Raw genomic sequence first — 15,058 nt, forward strand, 5'->3', positions numbered from 1 at the left:
CTATGCTACAAGCTGATTTGCCTGTTGGATTTCTGTCTTTTCACAACAAATAAGCTCTTTACATCAACCAGATATGAAAAAGTAAACATAGACACTGCTACATATGAACGCTTTTCATTTCGTTTCCATACATAAAAGTGTCCTCAAATCAGAAAGGGAGAAAAGCCTCAAACAGGCACTTTTACACAGAATGCACTCACACAATTCAACCTATGCCCAGAGAAACATGGATAGTCAAAGGTTAGTTTGCATCCACCCTTCCAAATGCTCAGGAAGTTTTGAGGAACAAGGCAGACAGCTAGTCATATAACTCCAGCATACCATCACCCTCCAACACAACAGTGAATACTTGTAAAGTCTTGTGAAACAATGTTACTTACAGCTTTGAGGGCTTTGACAGCATCTTCGCACACCTGCATGCCACGCGAGTCAAACACCTCTGTGCAGCCCAAGTACTGCAAATTGTAAATCACGACTTCAGCAACTTGAGAACATACATCATAATTTATAATTTCACAAAACATGATCACCTTCTTTTTAGAATTAGCTGTCTGTCGGTACTTATATGTTCAAACTTAAATAACAAAGTATACTATATTTTTCATTAAAATTGAACTCCATGTCTTTTGGTTAACAATTCAATACATATGAGCTGATGAGAGAAACATTCACATTTTCCAGATATTTTTTCAGATCCGAACAGACAATAGCTTCTGCATATAGGTAGACAGAAGCAATGTCTTAAAATCGGAAAGAAAAAATACCTGCACGTTTTGTATATAGGAAAAATTTTTTCTTCCTCTCCTTTCCATAACAATTACCCTTGCTTGAGGAGCATAGTTTTTTTTTTTTAACTACTTTCTTTTCTTACTCACTAAAATAATGCCAGTAACAGTGGGAAGGTAAATCTACTCACTCGAACTTGGAAGCTGCAGGTACCTTCACGGACTTTCTTTTCATCTTCTTGCCACTGATGTGGTTTGGAACATTCAGGAACATGATCTTTTTTCTTGCGGAAGCTCAGCCGGCGCTTCAGGCTTTGCATGATACTCCTGTATTTAGGAAATCTCTTGCTTCTGCAATGTACACAAACAACAGAAATTAGATAAAATGCCAAAAACAAATAATGTTCAACATTACAATGGTACAGTTTGTGATTGCTAACTTCAACTTGTTGCATAACTGTAAACAAAAGAATATCAATTTTATGGCACCCTATGCATTTCTAAGTGCATAAATTTACACAAAATCTGCTGCTTGCAAAATATCTTATATTCTGACTGTAAACGTAAAAATAATCCAATCTTGCTGGCCACATTTTATTATCGACTCCTTTGTCAAATAAATATTGTTGGAATAAGAGTTGGTTTAAAAGGTTTGTCCCTTGTTAACAAATGTAGTTAAATGACAAATAACAATGACAGTCATCTATGCAAGCTTTTTTCTTGTTAATGATGTAATCTATCTCTGATACCTAAATGTTATTTAAAGTGTTTTTTGATGTCTTCTCCACTCCTCATTCCTTGCCTTCTCCCCCAACCACAAAAAATAGACCAAAGCCATTACCACCGATACATCAAGAATTAAGAAAAATAATGTCTACACTTTTAGCGTCTGGCTGGGGTAATCATTACCTCAGGCATTTTTCATGCTGGAACCTCACAAAACTGCAAGGTTCTTCCATTACAAAGAGCACTGCAAAGTAGTGTTTATAGTATCCCTTTCCACATTGTTAATATGCAATCTATTGCTTGTATACAAACCCTCCCAAGTGTAGTATTCCCATAGCCAAAGCATGATTATATACAAAGAACTGTCTACAGCACAAATGAAGAGCATGAGTAAAGCATATAGACAGTTAACTGGTCATGTGTACAGCCATGTGGTTGCAAGCAAAGTGAAATTTGTATGGCACAAACCAGTTGAAGTGAACTATCTGAGAGATTTAGACTGATAACTGACAGCAAAACCTGAGCATAGCTGTTTAAACTCTTCCGCCACCTTCAGCTATGTCCATGCTGCAATGAATCCTCTAGACAGACAATTACCCTATTACTCCCCCTCACACCATCACCAATACACACACCATATATCTCTGTTAAATGCCTGATTCGTCTCTCCTAAAAAAAAAAATAGCAGGAGGTAATCAATTTACTCAACTAGCAGGCTAAATTTTTAATTGTCCTTTTCAAGCCATATAAAGTCTTGTCTTTTTCATATGCAACCTCTGAGATATTCTTATCAATGACAGCTTGATCTTGCTGAATCCCATTTTACCTTCTAAGCATAACCTTTATTAATTTTTCCTCAACCTGCAATCAAGAATGCTATCACATTATATTTGCATCTTGTTTGCTTACAAGTTTCAAGATTCTACCTTTCTTAAAATCCCACAGTTTTCAGTGAGACAACCACGACTCGGTAATGCCATGCAATATCATCAAGTAATCAGAACCCCACAGTGTGATTATTCATGCTTATTGTGACCTGTTCATCAGAACCATGTGGTGGCACACAGTTTTCGAAAGCAACTGCTCATGCGTGAGACACAGGTATATTAATGACTCATCCAGAAATGGCCTGCGGCGGCAATTCTCCATGACTACTGCTATTTGCACTTTTCCTAAATCCATGGCAGCAAATGTCACACTCACCCTCTCCGCTCCATCTCGGACCCTTCCCTCTCCATCTCGGATGGCCTCTGTCCTCTCCAAGGTGTGGCTGGTGCAGCCCTCTTTGGAGGAATCAATTCACAAGCTTTCCCGAATGGAAACAGCGGCTGGCTTGGTCCAACACCAAGGATTAATTCCGTGGAGTGTGCACTGTCACCTCACTGTATCCCACTAGAAAACTTGTGTGCAAAGTCGTAAATCAATTTGCCGAATGCGACAAACAAGTGCGCAGACAGTCCCCTGAACGCAAATTATGTTATGCCTCAGTAAGCACAACCACAGAAAAATGCCACTTCAAACACCATCGGCACCCTACATGACAGATGTTTTCGGGTTACTCGGCCTCGCCTCCGACACAGTGAATGAAGTCAAACAGTTGTTAGAAGGTAGGAAAGGCAACTTGGCCAACATGGCGCGGCCAGCACAGCAAACACGGGCGATTATTTGCCCGGCAAGTGCCCTTTCCTAGTCAAGGGAATCTCTCAGGCCTGCAAAATCTGACAGGTGTCGCGCAACGGCCTCTACCTTTTGTCAGTCTGTCTCGGTCCTTGCCAGCTCTCGTCACGCTGGCTGGTCACAGCCACGCAAACGCACGACACCACACGCCTACAGGAGAAGCAGCTCTCAGGTTCGTGATAATCTGGGACAGATAACATCCGCACGGCATCGTGGAATCTGTCTTCGTCTTCATTAACGACGTGGATATGGAAGCGCTCAGGCGGCGTCGCTTGCAGGTGAGGAGGCTTCAAAGTCACGGGCTTGCACCCGCTGTCTACGCCTGGGATGGAAGGAGAGAGGAAAGGACAAACACAGATGGCTGGCACGCCAGGTCACAGTCGCAGCACAAGGTACTAACTACTACAGGCTGTACTTATGCAGGTCACAGCCGCCACCAGTGATGTGGAGGAGAAAAAAAAGCGAGACTGCCACTGCTCCACACCTTGCAGATACTCGAGGCCTGATGCCCCCCTACTCACGGCAAAACACGTAACACAGCGTGAAGCTACGTGCTCAGTTTACACTCACGTCGCCGTGCGTGCGTCTGTGCATGTGTCGCAGTCTCAGTTCTGGTTAAAAAATATCTATGTATACAGTCAAAACTGATGACATCCATCAAGCATCCACGCGCGGCTCATACGTGTCGCGTGAAGAGTACAAGAGACACAAGGAGGGTCTGTGCTCCGCCCTCCAGCAGCTACACGCTTGTCCTCCGCGCGCACGTCGTGTCCCACCCAAGTCCTCGTGCGCTAGTCAACAGCTTGGGTTACCTACGGCCCATCTCCTCACCTACCTCGCTTCAACTTGCATATCAATGAGACCACATTCCTTGCATGCCACAGTCAACCAACCCTGGCCTTTCCATTCTTTACGCAGAGCTTTTGTACAGCTGTGCCTAGGCAACGCCAGTTTTATCTCCACGTGCAATTGAATACCCCGCGATTAATCAAGAGAGCGTATTGTTCGCTGGAGGAGGCCTGCACAATCACACTGCACAGCCATTTGCCCTGGTCCTAAGCCCCACCCCACCTCCTCCCTGCGCGCAAGTAACCACGAGAAGGGTCGACGGCAGAATGTGCTCGATGGAGGAGGTTGTGACTCTCCCAGAGAGAGAAAGACAATACAAATCTACAGTTAGATACACAGCGTTTGTGCGGAGTTCACAGTTGGGGAATTTTGTGTGCAAGTTCCTACAGCAAAGGTCGACTGTGGAAGTTCTTAAAGTTGTGCTTTGAAATTTTCAAGAGAGGAAATGGGTATGTTATTAAAACTAAACATGTATGCTATGCAATGCTTCTGTGGTGTTAGCAGTTCAGTTGCTAACTGCAGGGAACATCTAAATTTAGAACTTGAACCACATTTATTAAATTCTGATGTAATTTTTTTTTTTTTTGTTAATGTGATGCCCTGTTGGGCCTAGCTATTGCCAATGAGAGACATGTATAACACAATCATTTACACTTAAGCTTTTTTTTTGACTGTCACTTTTTTCACTGTGCCTCAATTATTCCCATTATAGATGTTCGCAATTGCAAGCTATTTCTGGTAATACATCAGCAGTGAGGTTAACAGAAAACATGCTCTAGAAAAAGTGGTAGCCTACTTTTGTCGGTTTACCTCTGTTCTCGTACTGAGAGCTTTGGATCTTTATGTTTTAATATTTACCCTGTACTTAAAATGATGTGCCAAAAATAGTTTACAAGCATCTTATTAATGATGCAAGTTTATCAACCAACTCATAGCAGATTGTATACTCAGAACAGAAATTGTGCTTTCTTGATTACCAAAATGACAAATTAACACCCAGCATGAAGATAAAACTTAGCGGCCCTATGCTCCACTGGGGGCATAAAGGAACAAGAAGAGAAGATAAAACTTAGGAAAAAACTAAAACTGAATCAAGAGTTGGCAAAACATAACCCTTACAACTGTTCATTTTAAATTGTTCGTGTAAAGCAAATTTTGAAAATTATGAAAGTCCTACTGGAACACATGGCTTATGCAAATTGTTCATCAACCTTATAATGATGATAATTGTTTTGCCACGAAAAACTGTATATGACAATCCTTTGAAGATGAAGCATGAAGCAGATATATCTTTTAAGGGCCATAAACATTTAGATATCACAGTCATTTTGAAGCCTTAACTTCAAAGGAGAACTAAAAAAAAAAAAAAAGTGGCATGTATGTGACTATTAGCCTTAGCAAAACAGTGATTTGAGGCACTGTTCTTCTAAGTCTTCTATACTGGCCAATTCTGCAATCTACTGAGATTTATGAATCTTTGTTTTTTCAACATATGTTTAATACAACTTATTTCTGTATGTTATATAAAATCTCGTCAATTTATCTTTTTTGAAAAAAAGTTATTACTGTTGCTTTAGCTAGACCTGAGAATATATTTTTTGATGAATTTTAAAATAGATTCACTAATCCTAAAAAATGATTTTTATTTAACTTACAACATATGTGCATAAGATCTAAAATGAAATACAGAACATGGTTAACTTAGATGTCCTTGCTATTATGCAGTGCTATGGTACAAACAAAATATAGGTTAACTAGAAAAAAAATGCAAGAAATTTGTTGATGAAGAAGCAGTGGGGAACTGTAATTTTAACAGAGCAATGCACTATTTAATAGAATTTTTTTTTTTTTTACATTATATTTATTGCTACCTGTGGAAAATCAGATAACTCAATGTGGTCAGTAGGTTTGGTATAAAAGAATCTCCTTTAATAATGAATTCTACAAGAGTTACAGTTCTGGCAAACCCACCAACACCCATAAAGACATTTGTGTGAGAAATCATGCCACAGCTCTTGTATTTTTAATACATTAATTTAATTTTTTTTAAAACCACGACTGCTAACAAAATCTAAAGCTATTCTTATATCTTTGCAAAGTTGTATTTAACACATGGAAAAGTTATTTTAACTTCAACAAATGTAAAATATTTCATTTGTTATATTCTCTTATGACAGGATAATTTGATATTAAAAGATGGAATTTATTTTACACAACTTGTCTATGTTGTTATTACAAAATGGACTAGAAATATGTTAAAGCTAAATGCCTTCATCCTAACTCTGCATAGTTGCAGAACCAGAAGACAAAAGATGACAGCATAGTACACTACATCATCAAAACATGACTGAAAATTATAACCAGTCCAGAATAAGGATCTTTAAAATGCCTACATCACGCTGGGTGTATAAATATCAATAATGAAGATGAGGAACACCAACAATTCATCTGGAATGAACCAACACTTCATCTGGAATGTCCTTGCCACTTAATTCACAAATTCTATGCAGTATTAACTAAAACATATCAGGAATGATCGATTATATTTTGCTGTTAATTTCTAAGGAACAAAACTGTTGTTTATTTACAGATATGATACATTCTTTTGAAAATACTCAAGTTTTAATTTTGTGTACTTCACTGCTTACTGCGCCCACTCTGTGGAGTCTGTCAGTGCTGGCATTCCAGTGAAATGTGTATAATGCTTCTATTGGTGCAAATAGTAAAACTGCGCTATCAAGCTAGTTACAAACGAAACCGTTACAGCTAGCATTTTAATACAAGAACCACTTGGCATGGTAATGCTTATCTGATATACCCCGTTCTCTCGATGCAGCACAGTATAAATGTACTCACCGAAATTACGAGTAACAGAGAATAATTCAATGCTACTTGTCAGCCATGTTTGAGTCTGTATCACTCCGCTTAGCCGAAGGACTCCACCTTCATCTTTGCACATATTTACATAATATAATAACATCAACCAACATTAGTACATACCTTGTAACAAAATTACAAATGGATCCAGTCTAACACTTTGATTTTCCTGGAACAGACTGGCCCCATCGGTTATAAATGGGTCGCTGTCATTCTGTCATTTTCCCCTCTCTGCCTGCCGTACACGCTTGTTTGCGGCCCGGCATCAGCGCACCCCAGTTAATCAGACTGGCTTGAAACCGTGGTCCTTTCCAAATATGTACACTATAATCCCGAATAATACGTCCAGCTGACAAGGAGTGGCAATGGAACGCAATACGGTGGCCAGATTATGTCTCCTTCCGTCTCTCACACTCGCTGGCTCGTCTCTCCGCCAAGTACCCCGCGATGGTGAACTGCGCATGTGCAACACCTTGATGAGCAACATATGCCTGCCGACCGTTTGAAGTCTCGGGCGGCGATCAATGGTGCTTCCCAAGACGACAGTATATCCCACACAAGGTGCGTATCCGCCAGATACGTATCTCTTACTAGTGGGAATTGTTCTGTTACGGGTGTAAATGTGTGAGCACTGCTAAAGAGTGGTAAAGGTAGTGGCTATACTTCATCTCACATTTTCCCCTGAAGAGAGAGAGAGGCGTCAGGTGACTCATGCTGCAGTTAGGGAAGAACCACATCGGGCCTGTGAACTGAAATTACATGAGATAAAAGCTGCCTTAGTGACGCAACAGGTATTTGATAGGTGGCAATCTTAATGGTTTCTGGGTCACTTCTGGTTATGGTAGTGGTGTTCAGAGAGAGAGAGATGGTGTTTTATAGATCACACAATAATAACTTGGTTCTTTATTACTCTTGGTGCTACATAAAATACTTTGAATTACTACATTAAAGTTTAAAGCTGTGTTATCATCAGTGGGATGGGGGGCCTTTGGGTAAATAGAATTGTGGGGCCTTTCCAAACTGGGATAACATGGCAGGGTAATAAATGACATAGTGTTGTAATATTGTAAATAGTGGAACCGCTTCTGAATAATAATACAAAACGCGGTCAACAGAAAGTGTATGTAATTCTAGGGAATGCACCGTGAGAACTACGGATTATCTCCATCTCCCGATGTACCATCCCACCAGGCGCATGGACCCCTTCAGGCACGGTGCTTTAGGCAGTCGCCACCTAACACTGGTGGTTATCGTCTATTTATATTGAGGACGGTGTCGAGGAATAAGAAGGAAAAGGGATAGGCTAATAAAATGCACAAACGCTAACACAGATTCTGCCCCAGAATCACATGCAGCCAAAACTTTCGGAATGCAACAAAACTGGTGGTTTATTTCGAGCTATTGCGTGGGAGGCAAACAAACTGGGACCAGGTTAATTCTAAATTAACATTCTCATGCCTCAGTTGACAGTGCGTTGATTCATAATAATGTGTTTATGTTCTCTTCAGTTAAAAATACTTTATGATAGAATAAAAATGCCGACAAATCTCTCCCCCCCCCCCCCACACACACACACACACAGTTTCAGGGTAGATGGAGGAGGGTAGTTTTTCTGGCCCGAGTGGCCTCGAACCAACGACCTTCTACATTACAGACGACCGCACGCACCACAAGACTATGCAGCCCCTAAAGCAGACTGTATCGTAATGAGCCTCACGAAAAGCGTGGACTGATCGATCATGTGGGAGTGTAGCGGTTGGGGACTGTGGTTGGTTAAGAAGCGTCTTTTGCGAGCAAAGAAAACAAACAAACAAGTAGGTTTGTAATGGGTGTCCTTTCTAGGCAATCAGCACAGAGGCCTCACCTCTGTGATTATGTCACCAGTGCAAGCGTGAGGTGGATGGGGAAAGAGAGAAACCAACGGGCAGATTAGGCGAAACGGGATTTAAAAAGTTAATCAGAAGAATAAATTAAGTTCTTGTCCCAGTCTTAGCTGGAATGCAAGAGTTTGCTTCCATATCCCCAACCATCATGCTAACCACTGAACCTCATCCCATTTAACGATCTCATAAATTTTTAATAATTTTACACGAACAAAACACTAATCAGCAGGGGACAAAAATCACATGCTCAGTAAATAAATTATTACACAACACATATTATATAACTGGCTCCGAAGCCGAAATCGTGAGTAGAAACATTTATCTTTTATTTCATCTTATGGCCCCCGATTTATCCGCTTGATCCGTCAGCTGAATTCGATATAATGTTTGTCTTCCATATCGACATGTCAGTAAAAAAAAAGAAAATACATTTTTGGTTAAGTTTTTGTCTCCCTTAATGTGTGACCAACGAGCCAGCTTTTAGCTATGGGTTTTTTTGGGGGGTTATTATAATTTTGTTTTTATTTCTATGTTGCATTCTCTTTCCCGTGTTCGGATGCAGCTGTTTAAGCTGTTTACCTGAAAATCCTAGGTTGGAATCCACGATAGTGTGCAATATCCGAAGAAAAGGGCGAATTTTTCGGCTGACCCAGAAAATGTTTTCTGGTGCGGGAAGCAGTGATGAACTAAGTCCATCGTGTCACTTCGACAAGAGAAGTTGAAATCTGCAGAGACCGAAAAAGCAGTTAAAGTGGAATACAACTTCTCTCTCACATTCTGAGAAGGCATCCTTGGAACAAGGAAACGCAACCGAGGAACAGGACTGACCACACCTTTCCCTTACTACTCTAGACAAGTAGAACTGAAACATGGTCCGAAATGAGATTTCATCCAGGATCCACGATTCCTGTTTATGTCCTGTCTGTCACACACTCACATACACGAACGTACACGCACACATTGTTACAACAGGGTTATTGAAATTATCTTATACAAGTTTTGTGCAGCTTGCGCAGAAATCATGCGTGCGCCAGTTAATTACACACGTGCATAGTTTCGAAGGCACGAGCAGAGCCAAAGAGAGTGGAATGTCAATAATATCAACAATAAATAAGTTTTCTGACGTCGTCTATTTTCGTCAACGTCAAACTTCGCTTGTAATAAAGACAATCAGTAGCGCCATCGTGACAAGCCGAGTACAAGGGGCCGCCACTCCAGAGATGGACTACAAGTGGCTTCCCTTCGTATAATAAGTGGATGTCAAGAACCCGACAACGCATTTGGTGTGAAGTGCTTCCGTAGGCCGTTTATGTTGATGCGGAAAAGATTTTATGCGGTCACCTTCCCTGCTCACCGCGCGTGCCTGAGTGCTCGCGTATGTGCATGCACACGGGATCGATCGACATGTGCATCGCTGTCCCCGACTCCCGTTTGTCACTTACGTACACCGTTTCCGTCCTAGCAAAATTTTTCATCTTTGCTCTTGGGGGAGAAAAAAAAATTGCTTGCTTGAATTGTGACCCGTATAATTACATTTAGTGCGCAGAATAATGCAGAAAGCATTAGTACAATCAAATTTGAAATACTTAAGCTTGGTGTAGCTGCACTTTTATTTTATATCCTGATGTGGGGCAGATGAGACAGTTTATGATTTGATTTGTTCGGATCGAACAGGTACTGAATTGGATTGAACAAGAGATCCAATTTTAAAACCATTTTACACACACACACACACGACACTACATCAACATCTTAAAGTTGGTTAAAGATACGTTGCATTTCGACATTCACTTACCGAAAGGAAACAATCTACTTCTCGTCCACTCAATTTCCGCCTCAATAATTGTCCGATGGTCCTCGGTAATGGCAGACAGTAGCACGCGCTTCTTTCGTCAAACAGAAGATAGTAACGCAGGTTAGAAAACTACTATGGCAAGGACCTGCACAGATCTCACAGCATACACGATATGTTATCGGGAAGAAGATTTACAACGTAGCCGGTTCTTAACGACTGATAACTCCGATGGTTCATGAACTCAATCGCTGGACTCCAGTATGTTCAGTCGGAAGGTCTCGTTTCTCAAAACTGTAACGACACATCTCGACACAGTGCGTCCAAAAAGGTCGCTGACACTCTGGACGTCTTGCCCGAAAATGACTTCAGCCATGGCCAGGCCTTTGGAAATAAAAGTAATGTATAAATAAGGCTGAGAAAAGCTGTGGTCTGAAGCCTGGCGAAACTGCACTCGCAAAACAATGGCCGGCGAATGAGAGTTATTTCCGCTAAAAGGGGACTGCGTGCTTTCTTGGCGACAAAAATATAAAAGCCTCACGCCGAAAAATCATACGGAAAGACTAACATTACTACTACTACTTCTGCTTCTTTAACCATCTCATTCTGCGTCTACTTTCATCTTAACCTTTAACCTCCTTTTTCTTCTTTTACTCCCCCTCCTCCATCTTTTGAGAACCACTAGTAAAAATGACAAACTGATCCAAAGACGTGACCTTTCCCCCAGGGAAGCTGGTGGTCTATTGTTTGTTCATTGTGGCTGCTGTACGTCATCGGAAGTGAGCACTATTCAGGCTATATACATGATGCTCACGTGAGGCTGGCTGTTGACCGTCCAACTCATCTCACGATGTTTTGTACCTGTGTATCACATAACTGTATCTGACCCTCGATAACTGCTCGTCCTGGTAGGAGAACACTGCCGGAAAATCTAGGTTACTGGAACACAGGTGCAAGTATTGTATTGCTATCCTGCACTGATTGGTCGTGTCGACAAAGGGTAGTTAGGGTCACACTGATCGCCGTGAGTCCCGGCTTCGCCTGGATAATTTGTCCCGCGAGTGCTTCCAACTGTGATTTACATGGTCAGCTTTCGATCTTCCACTTCATTTGAGTGCAGCGTAATGAGTAACTGACATCAGTGGAGCGAAATGATGAAACACTTGTACTCATTCACTTGCCGCGTGCTTGCTTTTTTTTTTTTTTTTTAATCCTCTTAAAGCTCTTTTATGTCTTTTTTCTCCTCTTAAAGCTTTTTGAGGTCGACAGCTCATTTTGGGCATCTGAACGAGAGAGGGCGAGGGAAGGACTCAACGTTTCGAGTCAAGGAGGATAATGTGGTTGTATGATGGATAACGTCCTGTGTCCCGAATCATGAAAAAGCGAGGGAGGGGAGCGGAAGGAGAGAGTGAGACGTCCAATGATAGTGAAAGGGCACGAACTAATATCTATATACGTCCATGGAAAGGGAATCGAGATAAGTCCCCTCACCACGCGACTTACTCGCTCGCCACTTTACTTCCTCTGTGTGTGTCAGAGAGAGAGAGACCGATATTGTCTCAAAAAGGACGTTGCCAAAAATTGCCCTGCTTAGTTACAGGTACGTGGAAATTTCGTCTGCGTATTTTTTTTTTTTTTTTTTTTTTAAGCTGGAAGGAAACCACCGGACCTATTTTAAAACAAAGGAAATTTTAAAAATTACACATCTCTAGATCAACGTACACCAAGCACACATGACCTATGACCATCCTGGACATGTCAGAGCCGAAAACGACAGCCAGACAATCTCCAACACACTGGTAATTTCACGCGCGCATGCACACACACACACGCGCGCAAAGCAAGTGAACATTTCAGATTAACGGTACATAGTGAGGATGTGATTTCTATCCTCAGTGCTAGGAATGGCGGCTATTGTCTTCTGAAAAAGACCGCACTCATTTTCACCGCCAAACATTATATGTCGATGGCGAAAAAAAAATCTAATAAAAAGACGATGTGTGTACACTAATTGTGAACATCTGTGTAATAACTGAATATTACCTGTGTGTACATACGAAATCATGTCTAAGCCCGTTTCATAAGCATGTGAAATGTCAGTACAAGATTAGCCCCTAAATAATACATGTCCTAATATCATCGGGACTGTATATAATAATATCAGTAGGGAGAGACGTGATGAACCTTGGTTAAAAATTCCAAACTTTCTCTCTCTGGCTTATAGTGGACTTGAATCTGTGGTTCATCATTTTCTCCTCTTTTTCAATTGTCTGTATCCTGTATTTCAAGGTTAAGCCTTCAAAACAAACCAGTAGTTTTGTAAAATCTGACATAATTTGGTTTTTGCTTTAACTCGTTAAGCCCTGGTAACGGACCCCCACTCTTTTCTATTTCAGCTCGCCAGCAGAGAAAGTGCTGCTACCTATTATTTCTGGTCGATGGGAAAAGGTTAAACACCTGAAGGCAGCAGCCGGCTGACAGCCTCTCGGTAGGAATGAACCTTAACGGTGCTGTCAGCATGCCCGGACATCAGTTAGCTGACGTCGCCTCACGCACATGGGCCATTAGCGTCAGGTCGCTGTTGTGTAAAATGCACTGCAACAACCAGAAGTGTTGAAAGAAGAGGGGAAAAAAACTTCATTGAGACACGTCAGCTTCTCTCTTTTGACAATAGGAATTACTTGAGGAGTCATGCTCTCGGTTTTTCTCTATCCGCCTCTCTATCCTTCTGTCCGCCCAAAACTTTCTTCCTTCTTTACTGCCAAAACCTCTTCTTGCAGCTAATTTACGATTTTTTTTTTCCTGCAAAGAATTACCGCATCTCTAAATTTTTTCACCAGTCTTTTCATGTTTTGTGTTTTTTGCTATTGTCGTAATCTGGTCTTCGCACACTTTTTTTCTTTAGGCCGAGGGTTAGACGTGAAACAAACTCTCTCACTCTCTCTCTCTCACACACACACTATATTTGTATATAATGAAATGTCATTGTCATTCCTGATCCGCATCTTCCTATTCCTCATCGACACATGGCCATGGTCTACACCCACAGGCAGATAGAAAGAGGAAGCGACCCCCACATCTGAGAGCAACGCAGACCTCGCAGACACCTTCAGAGAAAACCTGTCCTTGACTTCTGCTTCTGAAAACATTAAGACTGAATACTGTAGTTTTCTTTGCAGGATTTTTGTCCGAACAGAAGGTAATACTTTAACGAGCTCCACTAATATTTTACTGCTTCCAGGGATGGAAATGAAGGCGATGTCACCACAAGGAAAAGAATAACATAATATAGCAAAACAAAAACCAAAAAAAGTTGAATTCCGGGGAAATAAAGGAAGCTGCGAGGTAGACCTACGAACCCAATGAAAGACAGACAGGCCTAGCACCCTCTCCCCTTTCTTGACACAATAAACCGATTTATCAGGAGTTACAAGAACTGAATCCAGCACGCCTGCTTCCTATCATTTCACCGTTCTTCCTGCTCCAGACTGTCTGTGATTTTTAAAAAATGTTTTCTGACAGAAAATCGAACCTGGTGTAACATACGTATGGTCCCACGATGCACATCACCTAAAGTTGCTGGCCATCCCCTTGTGAGCTGGTCTGGAATGGTTATTAAACCTGTGTTGCTGCTCGCTGACTGTGATCAGTGGACTGGGATGGAATGACAGATTCCTCCGTCTGTTCCAATTGCTCACGCCTCGTGTAAGCTGTCCTCGGGCAGTATGCCAGACAGGATTCCCTCCTGGCAGGGTCCAAGAGGACAATTCTAATTATCAGCTGCCTTTCCTTCAAACTGAGAGCAAGGTTTTTGACTGGCAGAGATTTGACGAATAGCTAACGCCCTTTAAATCGAGTAAAAACAAAAACAAAAAAATGTTTGGCAAGTTTTGTAAAGTTTTAATGAAAACTTCACGTTTGTCCATATTTGTCCAATTAAGAAGTGCAAGAATATTTGGAAAAGAAACGCATGTGGTGTGTGTGCGCGCACTCGCGTCCGCGTGCATTCGTGTGAGAGAGCAATGAACTATTCATTTGATGGGTCAACGACCTTTTCAAAGTAGGGTGAAGTACTGTTTCATTTTCATCGATCGGAGGCAAAAACTTTGACATGTATGACACATCAAATAAGATAAATATATTCGTGCATGAGAGAGAAAGTGTGTGATGTACCCGAAAGTTTAAAAGGATTTAAAATAATGATTTCGACGTTTTTTTAGAGGAGACGATCTACCTATATTTCTACTGGTCAGATTTATCTTATTCCATTATTTTATTGACAACTTCATTATTTATTTAAAAAATTAGATAAGACCTTTTAATGGGAAATCTTTGGTTTATTAGACACCATGCCCTGCTGGTTCAGTAACGGGGGCCTAATATATGGAGAGGGACAATGGCCAAAGTCCGAATCCTAATAACAAAAAAATAAAAATAAAAAGAGGCCGTAACTGTTGGTGACAGAAAACCTGTAAGATATGGCTACTTCATAAAGCGAGAATTCCATCACTGACGTCCGCCTTTTTGCT

The 15,058-nt window shown here is 41.2% G+C and overlaps 1 protein-coding gene across 5 annotated transcripts in view; it reads right to left on the bottom strand.

Moving 5' to 3' along the window:
• The window catches only part of LOC112570006 (protein numb-like), a 38,124-nt gene that overhangs the window by 18,303 nt on the left and 4,763 nt on the right, over positions 1 to 15,058 (bottom strand). For 2 of the 5 annotated variants that reach the window (XM_025248159.1, XM_025248158.1), the window contains exons 2-3: positions 917 to 1,076; positions 381 to 455 (exon numbers count right to left, since the gene is read on the bottom strand). In XM_025248159.1, coding sequence (XP_025103944.1) covers positions 381 to 455; positions 917 to 1,076 — 235 coding nt within the window. Of the gene's footprint in view, positions 1 to 380; positions 456 to 916; positions 1,077 to 2,654; positions 3,379 to 6,977; positions 7,117 to 10,532; positions 11,180 to 15,058 lie in introns of those variants that run through there. The other 3 variants (XM_025248163.1, XM_025248162.1, XM_025248160.1) reach the window with 3 other exon arrangements.

The sequence above is a fragment of the Pomacea canaliculata genome, linkage group LG8 (assembly GCF_003073045.1).
Source record: "Pomacea canaliculata isolate SZHN2017 linkage group LG8, ASM307304v1, whole genome shotgun sequence".
NCBI classification, from domain to species: domain Eukaryota; kingdom Metazoa; phylum Mollusca; class Gastropoda; order Architaenioglossa; family Ampullariidae; genus Pomacea; species Pomacea canaliculata.